At 33.4% G+C, this 18,465-nt stretch overlaps 1 protein-coding gene across 7 annotated transcripts; it reads right to left on the bottom strand.

Moving 5' to 3' along the window:
* Positions 1-75: 75 nt before the first annotated feature.
* LOC105949967 (uncharacterized) lies at positions 76-11,996 on the bottom strand. Of its 7 annotated transcripts, none has more exons than XM_012973280.2 (18): positions 11,726-11,996; positions 9,351-9,843; positions 7,853-7,944; positions 7,608-7,772; positions 7,128-7,521; positions 6,253-6,371; positions 6,093-6,165; positions 5,800-6,017; positions 5,632-5,676; positions 4,926-4,968; positions 4,166-4,357; positions 2,828-2,925; positions 2,621-2,699; positions 1,916-2,068; positions 1,265-1,393; positions 639-809; positions 454-513; positions 76-368 (listed from the first exon to the last, which is right to left on the bottom strand). In XM_012973280.2, exons 1-18 carry the CDS (start codon positions 11,764-11,766, stop codon positions 264-266), a joined length of 2,670 nt encoding a protein of 889 aa, XP_012828734.1. In that variant the 5' UTR covers positions 11,767-11,996; the 3' UTR covers positions 76-263. The 7 variants fall into 7 exon arrangements, with proteins under 7 accessions (XP_012828734.1, XP_012828733.1, XP_088680919.1 ...); XM_012973279.2 differs by having other exon boundaries at positions 2,621-2,702; positions 11,726-11,981; XM_088824793.1 differs by having other exon boundaries at positions 1,265-1,381; positions 2,621-2,702; positions 11,726-11,981.
* Positions 11,997-18,465: the final 6,469 nt, after the last annotated feature.

The raw sequence follows: 18,465 nt of genomic DNA, 5'->3' as shown, positions 1-18,465 counted from the left end.
AGGTGAAGAGATCAAAGTTACTCTTCAATCGAGCTATGTATGAGTAGAGAACAACCATAAACGGACTACAAAAAGTTTCGAAATTCAGGTAAACTACACCGATATATATATTTACAATATTAGCCATACAAACAGAAAATACGAAAAATATCCAGTTTTCTTTTCCAAACATGGTGTATTTGATTATGACTGAGGCGTGTGAAAATGTCGATTATGTAGGGCACAAAAGGAGTAAAATATCTCCCCCGAAGCTTTGGTTGGGTTCACTCCTCTGCATTTTCGTTGATGCTTACGTCACTTTCTAGTTCCTTTACCTTTTCCAGCTGCCTCAACAGGTCTAACCTTTCAGGTCCATATGTCGAAGGTATCTGTCGAGAAAAATAAAGATAGCACGTGTTTCAAAATTAAAAGAGTAAACAAAACTTTAGAGGGTTTCACTTAAATACTACTGACCAATGAAGGCACGTAACGTTGAATTGCAGCCAACATAGCAGCATGACCAACTGCAGTCACCTGTAAGTATATATATATATATATATACACACACACACACACACAGAAGGCATTAAATATTCAGCTTATTGAATATATAATACACACACACAATTAGAGACAAGTATTATATCGTCACTGCTTACCGGAAGGAGCATGAGAATACCGATCGGGACAACTGATGCCAAATCAGTCAGTGTTCTTCGCAGAGCCTGTTTTTCTTTATCTGTCAATTCATCCCCTATTAGAACCCTCCTAAGTAACCCCATAGCAGCACCAGTGTCAATGGCTAGAAGCTGAGTGCCTTGCAAAACATCCTGCTCGTGAACGTAAAAGAATTTGAGAAACTAGCAAAAAAATTATAATAATTATTATTATTGTTATTACAATAGAATGGATTATTTTATCCTCCATTCATATTGACTAGATAATAAAGTTCATAGCAAGTCGCCTATTAGTGATCGAGATGCATGGCCTGTCGATTAATATATAGAGTCGTACAAGAAATATTTGGCAGTCCAAATTACATTAAATAACTTGAAATGTGATTTTCCCTCAATTAAGTAAGACTGCAGATAGATAAGCTATATAACAAACTCGTGTTAAAAAAATGCTGTTTAAACTCAAGAGTGGAAGAAACAATTTAGTTTGCAACTTGATTGATTGTCAGAATAACATGTCATTTCATCTTAGAACCGTTATACGGAAAGAAAGGTAACGAAATATATATGAAATCTTAATAGGCAAATATAGAGGGACGAGATATTCGTACTGTGCTTGTTTCTTTCAGCTTATCCAATGATTTCTCAATAAGACCATCTTTCTTCTGAGTCTGAACCAACCCAGTGCCTTTACCATCATTACCGTATTTGGATGCACCATTTTTAACCTGAATTTCGTCCTGCGTGAAAGCTTTGAATCAACATATACAGTATTTTTAATAGCCTTAAGGTGAGCAGAAAAAGGTAATCAACTATAAACACGTAATTATGAACTGAAGTGCATGAAATAGATTCTAAGTGCCTAAAGTTTATAGTTCACCTCTAATATATTGAATAATTCCTTAAAAAATCATCCTCTTTACATACTTCCTTAAATCAAAGTGTATTAGAAAGAGACTGCAACAGACGTAAAAGATGACCAAAACTCAATGAATAAGTAGGATTAAGTAGGAATAAAACATAAAATAAGTCCATTCAGGCAAAGCCATCATTATGAGTATTCCTCATAACAAACCAATTTTGATTCAAAGAACAACCTGTCAGTCTTACAATTGCACCAAAAGTAGGGAGCGGAAAAAGCATTAAACTGTAAAAGGCACTATCAATCATAAAACCAAAAATAAGTAGGATAATTGAAAGTGAACCCATATTTCTGTGCATACAAATGGTCAAGAATTAACTGAAGGAGAATCACAACGTACCGCTTCAGATTCACATCGGTCAGCACTGTTTTGAACTCGTTTCTCAAGTTCCATTAGTTCATTCCTCAAAAGTTCAAATCGCTGAATATCATTTGATTCTGAGTCATCTATATCCTTGCTTTCAGTTTCTTGTTCCAAGAACCCATCATTCTGCTGAAAAAGAAACCAACGATAGAGTGGGATAACTTTTATTTCATAATCAATTTATGAAACCACTCAGCTCTAACTTCTATCAGAATGACAAAAATGCTGAAGAAAGCAGAGTAAAATTCTATGCTGGTCAATTTCTATCCTTCAGCATGATTAATGGAATTGGAAATATGTGATTTGTAACTGAATGTATGTTCTTGGAGGCTACTGAATGCAAATAAGTAAATAAAAACATCCATGGGACACCAACGAATTGTCCATGTACAGGTACTAAAGGCTAAACCAAGACCTACGAGAGACTGAGTTGTAGTACTAGACAATATGGTGTCTGTCTAGAATGAATGATCAACCAATATCAAGGTGTGTGCACTTCCTGTAGTTGCACAGCAAGCGACACATTTGACAGATTATTATAAGTGAAGCACCAAGCAATGCAAAAAACAACCATGAGAAATTCAAATCCTAAGTTCATTAACATAAGGAACAAAATGCAGCCTACGAACATATAAATGTACAATGCAAGTAATTGATAAGCTTTTGTATAAGGTATAATACACTATCATTGGCAGTTGAAGAACTTGGGCCAGAGGATTTGTTTGGGTTGCGTTCTATGAAACTCCATAATCCAAGAGAACTGCTAAACCAAAACAGAATAATCAGCAAAAAACAGTGTTAAAAGCAGCAACAAATTTACATAAATAATTTAAATAATTGGATATTAAACTAAAATAAGAGCACCGAGTTATCTGAAAAGTCTTGTACCTGCTCCTCTCCATTTTCATGTCAGTACTCTTGCTACCTTTTCCTCTAGAATATTGTTGCCGTTCACTAGCTGGAGTTCTAGAGCTACTGACATCTCCCTAGTATAATAAACAGAAGAAGAAGAATATAAAGAAGTGGGACATTGATCTTTCCCAAGTATAGTAAATTGAGTAGTGAACAATATGGTCAACAAAATATACCGACCACCACTTTGTAGCAATAAAATAGAATTAAATAAGCCAAGATTTCAACGTGGTGGCAGTGCTAATTTAAAAGATAAGGAAATAAGAGAATCACGATGCTTATTTGTTTCGTTTAGTCAACAAGATCAAAATCAATAGTGAATAGAACGAATAAAGAACATTAACGGTGAGCAAAATCTAAGGAAGTATTTTTTATCACTAGGAAGACAAGAAAAATTACAAAGAAGAAACTCAAGAAGTACTCAGAAACACATTAATAAGTTCCATGAATCTTTCTCGTCGATTATCAGAAACTCCCTCAAAGATAGCCGATAAACAAACATAATGCATTGTACCAAAGAGGCAAACGTTAATATTAAATCAAATACAACTATTAGTCAACTAGTAGTCCTTATAGATCCATGCATTCCTTTCTATTACACCCCTTTGTATCATTGCCACAGTATCTTACGTTATTTCTATGCTACAGCCGGTGAAGACTACACCTGGTGATTTTTTACCGTTGATCTACACACACCAATGTGGGTGTGGGGGTGTTTGTGTGTATATTAATGGTAAAGATCTACCCGATGTATTTCACCCGGTGTAGCATAGAATAAACCGTATCTTACCCAATGTCTCTTTTCATTTTTCCAAAAAGTTTTGATACTTCCAAAATAAAACCACGCTTGCACACATTATACAATACCTTTCTTCTATACATTATATTTTCAAAATATTTTCTCGGAAGCTTCAGCAGAAACTCCCTTTTCATCTCCCAAAATAAAACCAAATATACACACATCCTCCAATAAATTTCCCTGCAAACCAATAAATGTTCGCTAGAAATGCTTCAAAACATCATATTATTTACTCTTCAAAACACATTACCAAAGTCAAACCAACAATACATAAAATTGTCCAATACATGCTCCCAGAACGCATTCACCTAAATACTTCTCCATAAGCACCCAAAAACAATACTAAACACTCAGTACTGAAGTCAAGCTTTTATATTTAGCCTGTTATCATTTCATTGTCATGTTCCGTGCTGCTGCACATATTTGTACTCGCAAAAAAATAAACAGACATTTCAACTATAAGTAAAACTAACCCAAGGTGACGAAGCCACTGATTCTGGAGAAATTTCACATACCTGCTGAAGAGAAGCTGCCTTAGCTCTGAAGGATGCCTCTAGAAATTCAGCCTCTTTCTTCAGCTTTCGTATCCTTTCAAGGTCTGAACAGGCAGCTTTCAAGTGCTCCTTTCCAGAATTAGATCTTGATAAATGAAGCTCCTGAAGTAATTCTTCAAGCCGTAAAAGAGCTTCGTCAACACTCTCCAATGCCTATCCAAAATTAGAAAATCGATGCATTATGCAACAATATCTCTCATAGTTCTAGCACAAGATAGTTAATTTGGACTGGTTCAATTTAAAGAATCAATAAAATATAGACATTTCTGTAGCAACTAATTTAAATTATCGACGATAAAACAATAAAAAGCTACATTCTGGAGTCCGTAAGTTTCCAAAAAAAATCAGATCCTATCAATGCAAAAAATATGAAATCAAAAGAAAAGGTATAGGATAGGAACCTTGTAAAAAAACTCAACTTCGCAATTGATTAATAGAAGAAACTATAATCATTTCCATACTATAGAATTTCATATTCAGCCAATTGTTTTTTAGTAATGCATGATAAGTCAGAATAGTCTCGTGATACTCATTTACTAATAACAATGGATATGGAGGGTGCAGAGGCCAGAGAGTAGGGATATGTTACATACTCTATTTTCATATTTGAAAATGCACTTCCTAGTTCCAACAGAATGGAAATAATGGAAGACTAATTGCATAGTGGCATGTAAGTAAAACACATTTATAGATAGCTTCACTCAAGATAGATTCTAAATACCTTATCAAAGGATTGCGATTCCTTTTCAACTGGTAAATAACCCCTGTCAACAAGTAGCTAGGCATTATTAACTCCAATAGTGCACATCAAAAGATATAATCAGCAATCTTGAGATTTATCGAACATAACATCTTTTCTGGAAAAAGTCGCATGCTGACATGAACCACCACAAATTAATCAACAACTTAATCATATGATTTAAGATAAAATTAGAGCGGCTAATACATGCTCAACTAGGACATAGCCATTCCCAAATAAAACCAAAAAAAATGTTCCACTTTTTTCATTTTTGTCTGAGATTAAGCACCATATAACCCTCCCAATCAATACTATAGTGAGTATATAAAATTGCAGTACCTATAGAGTCCAGAAAAGTTCCACTAAAATGATGACTAATACAATTCAAAAGGGAGGTGCTGACTGAGCCATGAAGGTGATATTGTTTCAACCCAGTGGAGCTCTGAGAAGAAGTTAACTATCGGAATCATTTGCAGAAAATGGATATTTATTTCTATTATCAATTCAACATTAAACATGGAAGATATTTCATCACACCAATGCTTCGAGGATGTACTTTCACTGCCCACCAGAAATTTAAGTAACAGAATTTCTACCAAGTGCACATTCACGCAGACAGACACACACACACACACACACAAACACTCTCAAACACAAAGAAAATATGGCTTCACATCCTTCAACTTACTTTTGTATTCCCAGCTCTTCCATGCATGCTTTCAATTTGTTGTGTCTGAAAAAAGTTCAGACAAAAATAGCATTGTTAATGTGACTGATTTTAATTTTAGTCTATTGAGTTAAGTTGATATAGATTGAAAATTCAATATATTGATTTCAAAGTACTATAGTTCATTACCCTTTGGAAAGAAATCTAGCTGCCTTGACGTTCGACGGACTCTCCAGCCATTTACTGTACTTTATAAAGCTCTCAATCCAGTGAGAGCAGACATCTAACACCAGGGGAATAGCTTCAGAATTGGGGGGACCTTCTTTATCTTTGTGTCCAAATGTCCGTTTGGAAGTACTGCTGCTGCCAGGATAAAAAGGAAGCCAGTCTAGCTCTTCACACACAACCTGTTACATCAAAGATATTTTAGTTTCTTTCACCATGTTGAATCTTCTTAGTGCTGATTTATTCTCCATGCTAACCTCCACATACAGTTGATAAGAACTTATTGCTGAGAGCTGAGGATAATATAGCACACTGCCCCCAATCAAGTACCTGTTAGAGAAGATAGTAAGGTATAGAAAAAACTGCGAAGTAAGTATATAAAGAAAAAGGAATGTATCTCTGACTTAGAAGCTGCACCGTATAAATCCTTCAAGAGGGCCATCCATGGTTTCAAAGCCATTAGCGAATAGGTAGGACTGTGTACTTCTCCCCAAGGCAATGAAGAACCCAAATATAGCCAAATCCCTCTCCAAAACCTCCATTACAATAGATGGGAAAGAGATCATCATTATTAAGAAACAAAGCAAGAAAGAAGAAATCCATTTATCTTTTCACAACATGTTTTGCACATAAAGTCAAAAGTTCAAAATGTACAGTATTTCCTTAAAACATACTGTGTATAACCAAATGATCATAAACTAAAAAATTAGTTTTGTGAGATCTGATTTATATTTCAGCTCATTATTATCACCATACCATGCACTCCACCAAAATGCAACAAGGCTACTCACCAACTGGGGAACATATATAGTAAGACTATATCATCAAGCTCAATCTCATTGCTGTTGACAGTTCTACAGAAACTTCAACTAAAAATTCATATTCCTAGGGCAAACTGCAAAGGCTCAAAACATGTTCTAGAAGTCGTACCGGATATTCTTGGCCAATTTTCAGAACTTCTAGCACAGCTCACAAACTACTCAAAAGAGTCATGGAAATGGAAAAGTGGAGAATATTTCTTTTGCAATACAATGAATAACCTAGTTGCTTGACATCATTGGTATAACAAACTTTAGAGTTTAGACACTTCCTCTGAGGTAAACATTCTCAATCTTGAAAATGCAAAAACATGCTGACAGCTAAAACTTGATAAACGAAAGTAGTACAACCTATGTATCAATTATTTTATCCCCTAAAATTATAATTAGTTATAGCTTGACATTTCGACAAAACCAGTCTCTGATAAACTATCAAAATATGTGCAAATACAATAGAAACTTCTTCAGACTAACCTCAATACTTTCACTAGTTGTGAGTCTGGACCATATTCTCTCCCGATTAATAGCTCGATGCACCTGCTTTTGTACTAGACCCACCCAAAACATAATCTCTTCAGCACCCAGGTCATTATTCATTCTACCAGCAGCTGCTCGAGGACCAAAATGAACAAGAAATTCTCTGCGCAGGCCAATTTCCTTTATCAAATGATAAGCTTGGCGAACAGGGACAAATTCAACCAGCATGTCCATCAATCTACCAGTTACGTCGGGAATAAGAGAAAAGAATTGCGCACAAGAAACTTTTGTTGGGCCAAGTTTCATGATCGCTGCTATGCAACTAAGTGCAAGCATGAGCAGGGATACATCACTTAAATTGCCTGAAACTGAGGACAGGCCTTTTTTGTACCTGTAAATAAGCAAATTCATTGACTCTAGCATCCGGTTCCTCATGAATATAGACATGTTGTACAGCACATTAAAGTTACTACTTACACTGCATTTGCAGGTGCAAAACGCTGCTCATTTTCAAAATAATTAACAAAACTGGTCACCACAGCTGGAATTTGCTCAGACCAAAACCAGTCGAAAACTTCTGGCTGTTTCGCCAACAACTTATCTCTAATTACACTCTCCAAAGGAGCAGATTGCCTTGATAGGCTACATTAATGAAATAATAGAAGTGTTAAAAATATCTTCCAAATATACCAGAAGTCAGAAAATTAGAAATGGATTCTTACATCCGCTGGACAAAAACATTGATATCTCTGTCTCGACCATCTCCTCGAGAAGAAATCTCACTTGCTGCTTGCAGAAGAGAGTATACAGATGCCTGAAGATAATAGAAGTCTTTAGGCAACATTGACAGGTAATAACAAGAAAAACTGGATAACCAACTATAATCTTGTCATACGGTCAACGCTGGTCATAGCATCATATTATAAATCTTATCCACTTACATAATACTGAAACATTTGAAAAGATCAATATGGAACCCTCATTAGAGTATAACCAGATAGGAATTAGAGTGACTTGAATATTACACCACCTAATAGTGCATTGGCAATAAGATATTCCAGAAGGAGAGATCAATTCTCCAAGAAGCAAAGCCGTAAACATTTTCTTTCTTTAACCCAATGAAGATTTCTTAATAAATTCCAATGAATGAGTGGGAACATCTGGCATTAATTTTGTATTTCTAGTTATTTATCATTACGGAAAAAGAAATAGAGAAGAAAGACGAAATATGTTACTAATTGACTGAAATTCGATTTCTAGATAAATGGTCACTCACAAGTAGTTCAGCTAGCATTTGTTTCATATTGTAGCTTAACAACATTCGTGGTAGCAAGGAGAGATGTGAAACAAAATCTTCAATTTTGTTGCAGGAGATGTCTTAAGAAATTCTACTCACTAAGTAGCTCAGATAGCATTGGTTTAGTAGTTAACTTAATATGTCATGGGAAGAAAGAAAGAAGATTATAAAATCTTCTATTTTGGGTTGACAGAAGATACTTTAAGAAATACCACTGAATGGTAGTTCAGTGATCATTTATTTCAGTATTCTAGCATAATGCCTCAGCAGGGGTACATGAAAGATACAAGGTAAGAGAGAAGAAAAGGGTAGTCAATTTACTCCTGCACTATATAAATTTCATCAATATCTAGTACACACCATGGAAATGAATCGACTTTGTCCAAAAATTCATACAACTTTTTCCGAAGAAATTGGTAAAGCGTGTCACTAAAAATGGACTCGTTGATCAAAATAGCACATTGGCGGACACAATATTTTTAGAAAAGAAAATTGTTTGGAAAATAGTTTTGACTATTCGAATCAATTGGGACAGAAACTTTGCAAGATATACAGCACTTGGAGGATTTACCAAGTGAGATCAAATACACAAGAAAGCTTTTCAAAACTTACTTTGGAAAAAAGAAACTTATATCTAAGTCTACTGAGCCAATTCCATGGATCAATCCTCATTAGGAGAGCTGGTACCTAGCCTCTACTAATCTCAAATCCATACAGACTGGTCTCAGATATAAATGGTATAAATGTAAGTTACATTTTTTGCCCTCGTAAATAGATATAGATAAAGGATAAGTGAAGAACTTCTATATTCCATACAGACTGGCCTCAGATTTCAGAAGTTTTTAACAAGGTCTTACAGAATCTCATGGCTCCAATAGAACTCACCTCAACAATATATTGAGCTATTAAATTGTAATGTCAACCTGATACGAAAGTGCCTTAGCCCAAGCATTTTTGTCCACACCAAGCCACGCAGTTGAGAACCAAGTTGACTTTGATAATGAGCTCTGTTCTTTTATTGCCAGCTCAAATACCCTTGCAGCATCATGTAATAACTGAACTAGGCCAGTAGAGTAGTCCTCATCCTGCAAAGACTGATCTAATTTGTACCTCATCTCCTCAACATCATTGCTGGTTCTGGCCTTGGAACTCCCATTAACTGTCACACCATCATCAGCAGAAGCCAAAGGCAGGAGATGATCTATCCTTCTTAATTTGCGAAAGCTACTCGGTTGTTTTCCTGAATCTGACAAACTGCAGCTAAGACTAAATTTACCATTTCCCAAATGAGATATCCTTACACGACCTTTCTTCCTTGTATAAAAATGACTAGATATCAAGTGATCCACGCAGACAATTTTTCCATTAAAGAAATAGTCTCTGATTGGTTTAATTGGAACCCATGGACTCGAAGAGCTGCAAATGAAAAGTGAAAGGATGAGCGACATGCAATAGAAAACAAAAATTTGCATACTTCTATAATAAGATAGTAGTCTTTGTTCCCTAGTTGAAATTAGCTGCTATGAGAACAAAGAACCGTTACAAAATCTAGGTTATTTTCTTTTTCTTTGAGCTGATGAACTCATTAAAAAGTGTGTGAACCGTCAAGAACAGGTGAAATAGGATGATCTTTCCGTGTACTTCAAATTATCTGATACATATTTAATATATAGCATTGTTATCTTGAGTTTACTATTACAATGTCTTCATATCAACATGCCCAAGGTCCCTTGTAAAAAATCCAAGAGATATAAATTCTAATAATTTCGCTATCTGCACTTAGAGCCACAACCATTTTCTAATAGAATTCTGACACCTAGATCCCAAACAGTCCTTTACCCAAATAATATACTTGAAGCAACATAGCGAAAAAAAACCATTGTTCAACCATGATAACACCAAAAAAATAGACAGAAGCTTAAATATATTCTTAGATGATATGTTCGTAAAGAAAGGAATTCGGAGACTATGGAAATTATTTAATTCTTGAAAGAAGGATACGGAGGTCACATATATAACTAAGTTAAAATCAATATACTCTCAGACTATATTTTGTCCTCCTTTTGCCATCAATAAACTCAGGTCCCGCTCTTTCACAGCCACCCCCCACAGAACCATTTTTTTAATTTCTACCGAAATAAGAAATGGATAAAGTTTCATATATTAAATCTCAGTGTACCCAAAAGACTGAAAACTGAAGAGAGTTGATAGCTCATAGATCTTGAATAGAACTAGTTAAAACTACTGCATTTTCAATTTTAAATGCTTCCATTACTACATAAGATTAAAGCTAGAATTCTAAATTATTAAAACTTCCTAGTTTCATGGCACATGCTTGACTTTAGTTTGTCATCAGTTATCTGTAATTATATGGAAGCCCTCCAGCACTGTTAATATGTCAGGAATTGTAATCAAGAAAGCGCTATGTGCTGCAGAAGAGCAGTAGAAATGGAAAAAAAATTCAGAAAAAAGAAAAATTGTCAAGGAAGATTTCCCACAACCCTTCTTGTGTTTTCATTAGCCACCATGGAAAACATACGTGTTCGTGTCTTCCAGATGGAAATAACCAAAAAACACAATGGCAGGTCCCTCTTTTCTTTCCTTAAACATAAGTGGTGAGTCCATCCACCAAACATAGTTCTCTGTATTGTTTTCTCTTTTTGCTCATAGTCTTTGTATTCTATTCATAAGAGAGCATTTTATATCTTTAATGGAGGTTTAAAAACAAAATTTGGCTTCTAAAACCACTTAAGAAAGCGAGGTGGCAATACAGAAACATTCACAGAACACATTCCAATTTGCCAATTTAATCCATAATGCTTCTTAATCTTGACCCGTGTTGATTCTCTTTCTAAATTACGTTCCTGGCAATACAGAAACACACTCGACTCTTTTTAACAACTTGCTAATCATCTCATTCCTAGTTCCAACTTTTCATAAGAATTTTAGAAAATATAAGATAAACTCTGTGCAAAAAGTTGCATATCCAACCAAAAGAAAAAAATCACAGTGCACATCAACTGCAAAAAAAAAATAGCTACTTCATTATACTGATTTCATTATAATGAAGCTACCCACAAAGTTTTCAGATAAATAAGCTTCATATGATTATGATTTAGGAAGCAGCCCACACTATCAGAAGCTAATCATAGGAGATTGCCACACCACACAAACCGAACCTAGTACAAATACCGCATAATTGTTCTCGAAACTAACTGTAAAACCCCAACAAATCGTGGAGATAAGCAAAAATGAATAATCAAAACATTAATTAAATAAATAAATAATTAAAAATTACCTGGAAGAGACGAGGTTCTGGTGGCGCGCCTGGAAAGACATAGCTAGATACAGAATTTATCAGTGAGATTTCAATGTACAAATGTCGTTGGAATAATTGATTTTGTGGGAGAAGAAGACTCGGAAGAGTGAAGAAAAAAGGGAAAATGGTGGGAAATTTGGGGAAGAACAGAAAATAATATTTATTTTTTTATTTTTTTTTGTTTTTTATTTTTGGGGTCAAGAAAAAGCTGTGGTTGCTGACGTGGCAGGAGGGTGAGTCCTATGATCCTATCCGTAGACGTGGGGAAGCGAATCATCACATGTCAAAATGGGCCGTATTCGGGTATGGACCCTGGGCCTTAGCTCGTTCGGTTATATGATTTTAATTCATTTTTAACTATTGATTAATTAATTAACAACTAGTACAGTAGAACCTCGATAAATTAATAACCTCGCTTAAATAATAAATTTTCCCGGTCCCGACTCGGGGACAACGTGCTAAATTAATAATTCGCTAAATTTATAAGATAATACACATTCGAAAATTTTAAGAAGCCCCATATAATATATAAATTAATAATGCATAAAAATAATTCTTAAATTACATGGTAGAGTACATATTTTGTAGATCTATGAAAGCTTAATAATATATAATTTAATTGTCGCTTGTTTCTTGTTGAAGTTCACATTACCATCAATCTCGTCCCTCACTCTTCTTAACATGGTTAGAACTTCCGGTGGTTTTCTCACAACACAACATAAAATCGTTATATACCATTGCTGCTTTAAGAGCTTCCGTTCGTGAAACGGGCTCTATAGTGCATTGAACTAATGGTACAATGAATAATATACACGTAAAAAAATTAAAAAAAATGTATTTATTAAAAATAATAATAAAAGTAATTTCATAAATTAATTAGTTATTAATTAATGTATAAATTAATAATTATTAATTTATCGATAAGTTAATATTTCGCTAAATTAATGAAATTTTGATGGTCCAAAATGTATTAATTTATAGAGGTTTAACTGTAGTATGTTTGATTTGTTGTATTAGATCTATTAATTAACATTGTAATTTTTTTTTTTTTTATCTTTGCATAAATATTAGTGTATTGATAAACTGGTTTGGGATAATGATTTAATCACATATCTTTTTTAATTGAAATGTTGAGTGTTCAATTGTGATTTTTTTTGTCTGTTTCATTATTAAATAAATCATTATATATTAACACTTTACATTGTAGTGTCTTTGAATGGAAAATTTATTTTTCAGTGGGTTTAATATAGATTAAACCCTCCGTTCTCTATTAAGTGTCGTTTTTGGCTTTGCACAAGAATTAAGAAGCTCAACAAACGTGTCTTGATTTAAGGTAAAATATATTAGAAAGACTAAAATAACCTTGATTATTTAATGATGTGATAAGAGAGAGTTAATACTTATAGTTGAATTAATAAGGTTAAAACAGGAAAAAATGCATTTTATGCAGTATTGGAAATCTAAAGTGACAGATAATATGGAACAAAATTATTTTAAAAAAGAGACAATTATTGTAGAACAGATGAGTAATAATTAATTATATCTATTAAATTGGATTCTTAATTTTAGTGAATTGTTCAAAGATTGTTTCATATTTTCTCCTTGTGTTAACTGTACTATACAGGGATAGAACCTCGCCTCGTCCCGCGTCGAAATTCTCGGGTATTACATGCCCCGAATAAATATGGGGCGCGACAAAAAAATTTTATTAGAAACTGTATTTTTCACAAAACGGGAGTAAATTGGAGAATATTTCATATAATTTAACATATTCTACTAAATTTGACACCGCAATGGTGGACGTGTAAGAATATTCATAGTTAAGGAGGTGGTTGTAATTACTCAAACACGATAAATTTTTTCGTAATTTGACCTTACATCAAGGGTTGCCATAATTTAAAGAAATTGAAAATAAAATGATGGATATCTTTATTTTAATAATGACATTTACTATGTGAGTCAAATTAATCATCTCATAATGAGAATCGAAATTTTAGTTTTTCCCTAATATTTTTTTTCTTTAATTCCAATTAAGGTAGCTAAAATATAACTTTATTTAAAAAAAAAAATCAAAAATCAAAATAGGTCGAACAAATTAAAGACATGAAATTCCAAATTAGGCAGTAATATTTTAATGGAAGTCTGTTCCATTTAAGTTGTCGTGAGCATTTCCAACAGCGTGGCGTTTCAGTCAAATGAAACAATGTATAGACTACAGCTTTCAACCTTAAAATTAATTTGTTCAAGTCAAATTAAAGGAAATCTAATTAAGTCTAACATTTGGTCAACCTTGTGCACTAAGGCACATATGACCACACTAATGGAGTCTATAAATTTTATATAATTAAATTTATAGATATTGTGTTATCATTTTACTTAATTAATTAAATACATTTTAATTTGCACAATTAAACAATACCATACCCATAATATAACCCCATAAACTATTAAAACTTCAAATATTCCATTTATCTCAATAAATTTATGTATACAATGAATAATGAATAGACAAAAATGTCTTTGTTATATATTGCCTTGAATAAGTATGTGGTCTTAGATTGCACACAGACATATTATATATATGGGGCTTAAGATATTGGTTGACGAAATTTATTACCAAGAAATAGTTAATCCAACTAAAGTTTTGCTTTATATGCTTTATTGAATTCATTCCAAAATTGTCCTACATATCAAAAAATGAAATATACACCAAGTAACATTCAAACTGCATTTAACATTTTATTAATGTATTTAATATCGTTATTTTTGTAGCTAACTTTTTTTGTTGAAAACAATTTTACCTAGAACATATTTTCCTTCTTTTTTCATTTTCGTATTTTTACTGTATCAAAATCTTTTTTTTTTTTCATTTTTTTCTACATAATATTAAAACTTATTTAAAAAAACATATTTTTTTATCGGAAATAGTCATATATATACACTCGTAGAAACACGTAGTCATTTGTACTAACATAATTTGAGATCGTAACTTCCTCTTTGAACCCTAGCCGACAACCAATCGTAGACACTCACACTAACTCATAACCACTCATAGTCATCTACCCTCGTCCAAAATAAACCCTAGATTTGCAACCACGCCGTCAACATAGCCATCACCTTTTCTATCGCCATAACGGCCGCCACCACTGTCTATATAATCACCCTCACCATACCTACCGCCTTCATTAGCCGCATCCATAACCACTTCCACCAAACCTTCCGCCCGCATAACCACCCCATCATAACTAAGGAGCGAGAGATCGAGAGATCTAACGAGGGAGAGAAAATAGATGTTACATGTAGGGTATAATCACAAGTTATGGATATCTTAAAAAAACTAGTTTGTTGATGTGCCTAATTGGGCTTTAACCCAAAAAGCCCAAGAGACTCATTCGAAGGAAAAGCCCAACACAAAGGCCCTTAATTAAGAACTTCATAAGAACATTATGGGAATTAATCTAATGTTTTTTGTCCCACATTAGTTTTCTACAAGAAAAAACAAAGTCCACCTATAAATACGTGTTATCAATCACATAAGAAGATAAACATTATTTAGGCAATTAATTAATATTATTTGCTTATATTGTGATAGTTTTCTGACTTGCGCGTCGGAGGACAATTGCCGGGCTACCCCGGCGGCGTGTCACCTAGTGTTTTCAACTGTTTTGTAGGTTAACGAGTGGAGCGGTCCCTTCGACTACCTCAGACGCGTGGCAAGGACTCTCGACATTCCTGATATTGGGCTTGAAGATTCCCGAACTTAGGAGACCTGTGGGCTTCAAGATCATTAGACTGATCCAACATTTTGGAGCGCAGCATCATTTGTGATTATTATTTAGTTCCAATTAGATTTAGTTTGAGGAATCAGAGTCTATTAACACCTTATATACATAGCATTAATTAGCAATTAACTAGCATGCATATATAGCTGGTGATCATGTATGTCATGCATGAGTAAACAAATGTTGCTATCGAAACAATAAAAACAAAGGAAAATCGAAGCCAATATATTGCGTGTTGACATCTAAAATAATTATTATTAACTAATCAAGAAATTGGCTGTGCATATATGTAATGAAGTCTTTGTATGAACTATATAATAGTCTTTTCGCATGCACAAACTTTCAATATCTCCGATCCTCTATTTTATTTTGTTCACACTTTTGCTTTGTTTTCACATTAACATCTGATTATGAAATGCTACACTCGGTAAAAAAACATTTAATGATTTTGCATCGTAGATCTATACAAACAGACCATGTATACCAGTTTTAGTTTACTTTTTTATTATTATTGTGTTATTTATCTATTAATTTATGTATTTTAGCCCCAAAAGTTAAAATTTTATACACTTTTAGTCCATTAAAATATTTTTAGCCCCCTACCCAAAATCCCCTCGGTCCGCCTCTGTATACAAATAACTACCACTAAGTATATATATTTATGAATATGCATGTTATTATGTGTAGATCTGTGGTGTATAATCACTCAATGTATTTTATGGAACATAGATATATTTCATCGAGTGTAGTATCTACGAAACTCGTACTGCCAGTGGATTAGGTCCAAGTGATGTGATCGCATTCGCCTTTTTCCTCACAAGAGAATTCCGAGGCCAATTTCACATTGAAACCTTGTAAATATTCTACAACTCATATATTATATTAATCAGTTATAATTAAGAATTAAGAATATCTTTTGCCTTCCACTGCTACAGACAAAACGAAAAAGTGCCATAAGGTCAAAATTATTGACTGAAATTTGCGGGTTAATTAATTGCTCCTATTAATTAAATATTCTTGCAGAATGTTTTCATATGATAGGTCAACATGCACAAATCAAGAATATTATTTAAAAAAATAATATTATATGCATTAAAAAAATTGAAGCAATTGGCAAGATAACGACACTACTTTCAAACATTTTTGGTCTGATATATCGATTTAATAATGTCTGGTACATAATCACAAACCAATATTTAACAACCAATTAACAATTCTCTCTTTTAGACCAAATTGTTTCTCAGAGAATGAAAGTAGTTCGCTATCTTGCCAAATTTATGATCATAAAATTATCTTTTTTAAGATTTTATTTTTTCAATTACTCGATAATTAATTACCTAACTAAATAGAATTAATTTAGATTATGTATTTATGGTTTGCTCGGTTCGATTGACAAGATTCATACATTCTTCAAATTCGCTACTAAAATCAAAATCAAAATCATGTATTAAATTATATTATTTTATTAAATTAGTAGCAAATTTAATAAGAGCGACTAAATAAGTGAAAGACTATTTTATCCTTTAAATAACATGTTAATTTTATTATATAAAGAAATCTAATAAGCAAATTACATAAAATACCATAATTTAATTAACATATTTAATATAAGATCTAAGCGAATGAACTGAACGTCTTACTAATTAAATAGTAATTAGTTGGTAGATAATTAATGAATCTCATATAATTCAAACTAATCAAACATAAATAATTGGACGAGCCCTTAGTATATATTGTCAATGTATCCAAACTACAGTTATTTTTACCTAATATTGACTCTATATAATAGCATATCCAACCTTACTCAAGGGTGTGCAGTTGCACGCTCTTGATTTTTTTTTTTTTATGTTACCTATATAATTATCAATTATATACAATTACAATTACAATTACATGTGACAATTTTGTTGAATTGAGCTATAGTGCAAATGGTTGGAAGCTTCACCTGCACTTCTTAGATAAATGGTTCAAACTCATTCTACTTCCAAATATTTATTTTTGGCACATTATACAAAATCGCCCCTTTACGATTTCACCAATTTCCTTTCTAAATTTTTCTAAATGTTTCTAACATTCTCATCAAAATTGCAAACCATCTTTTGTTAATTTAGAACTTTTTGCAATTTTTATTATTTAAGTGTTCATATTATTAAAAAAATTGGGGTTGCTACCCCGAACTCTAGTAAACTTTTAGTCCAGCATATTTACTAGCCATATCATTTATATTTTTACTATACTCAAGATTCAAACATTCTTGGATAAATTTATAAATTTGCCACTGGCCATATTAATTATCCTTATAAGAAAACTCATCAACTAAAGTTTAGTTTTTATTTATTGTAACTACCAAAAAATCAAAAATCAACTAAAAATGTCGAAAACAACTAAAAACTATCGAAAATAACTAAAACAATGGTAGAATAACGAAAGCAACTATAAACAGTAGCAAAATAGCAAAAACTATTATATTGGTGTGGAAGATACCTAACATCAAAAGCATCACACAAAAAAAAATCAAAATGATGGCTTGGGGCACAAATATGAAAGGGGACGAGGCGGTGGCGGTGAGGTCTCACCAGATCCGACGACGGCGGAGATGAGGGGTGGATGTAGAGAGGGGATTATGAGTTATCGATGTTGTCGTCATCTACAACTAGATCGATAATCGTAACGATGACAGTGGCATTGACGAGGACGAGAAATTTTTGTCACCGAGGCACTGGGGAGAAGTTTCTGGCAGCAGCACCGTACGACAACAGTACAGAGACGCCTCGGGCATAGATGTCTACCAGACAAGATGGATGCCCCTATCTTGTAACCCCTTGTTTCGCATATGCTACACAAGCATTGGGGCCCTTTGGAGAATGTGGTAAGAAATTTGTAACAGAGTTCGACCACAACAACCGAATTGATTATCTTCATGTATGTGGATACTGG

The sequence above is a fragment of the Erythranthe guttata genome, chromosome 10, assembly GCF_056151865.1.
Source record: "Erythranthe guttata isolate IM_541 chromosome 10, IM_541, whole genome shotgun sequence".
NCBI classification, from domain to species: Eukaryota; Viridiplantae; Streptophyta; class Magnoliopsida; order Lamiales; family Phrymaceae; genus Erythranthe; species Erythranthe guttata.
Note: the sequence above shows the minus strand (reverse complement) of the source record. Positions and strands in the feature narration are given on the sequence as shown.

Bases quoted from the DNA above. Each gene is read 5' to 3' on its own strand.
- LOC105949967 (XM_012973279.2), bottom strand. From the start codon at position 11,766: ATGTCTTTCCAGGCGCGCCACCAGAACCTCGTCTCTTCCAG. The intron at 6,372-7,127 runs GTTAGTCTGAAG...ATTGTAATGGAG, and splicing joins CAACTAGTGAAAGTATTGAG to GTTTTGGAGAGGGATTTGGC. The intron at 5,677-5,799 runs GTAATGAACTAT...AACTTTTTTCAG, and splicing joins GCTAGATTTCTTTCCAAAGG to ACACAACAAATTGAAAGCAT.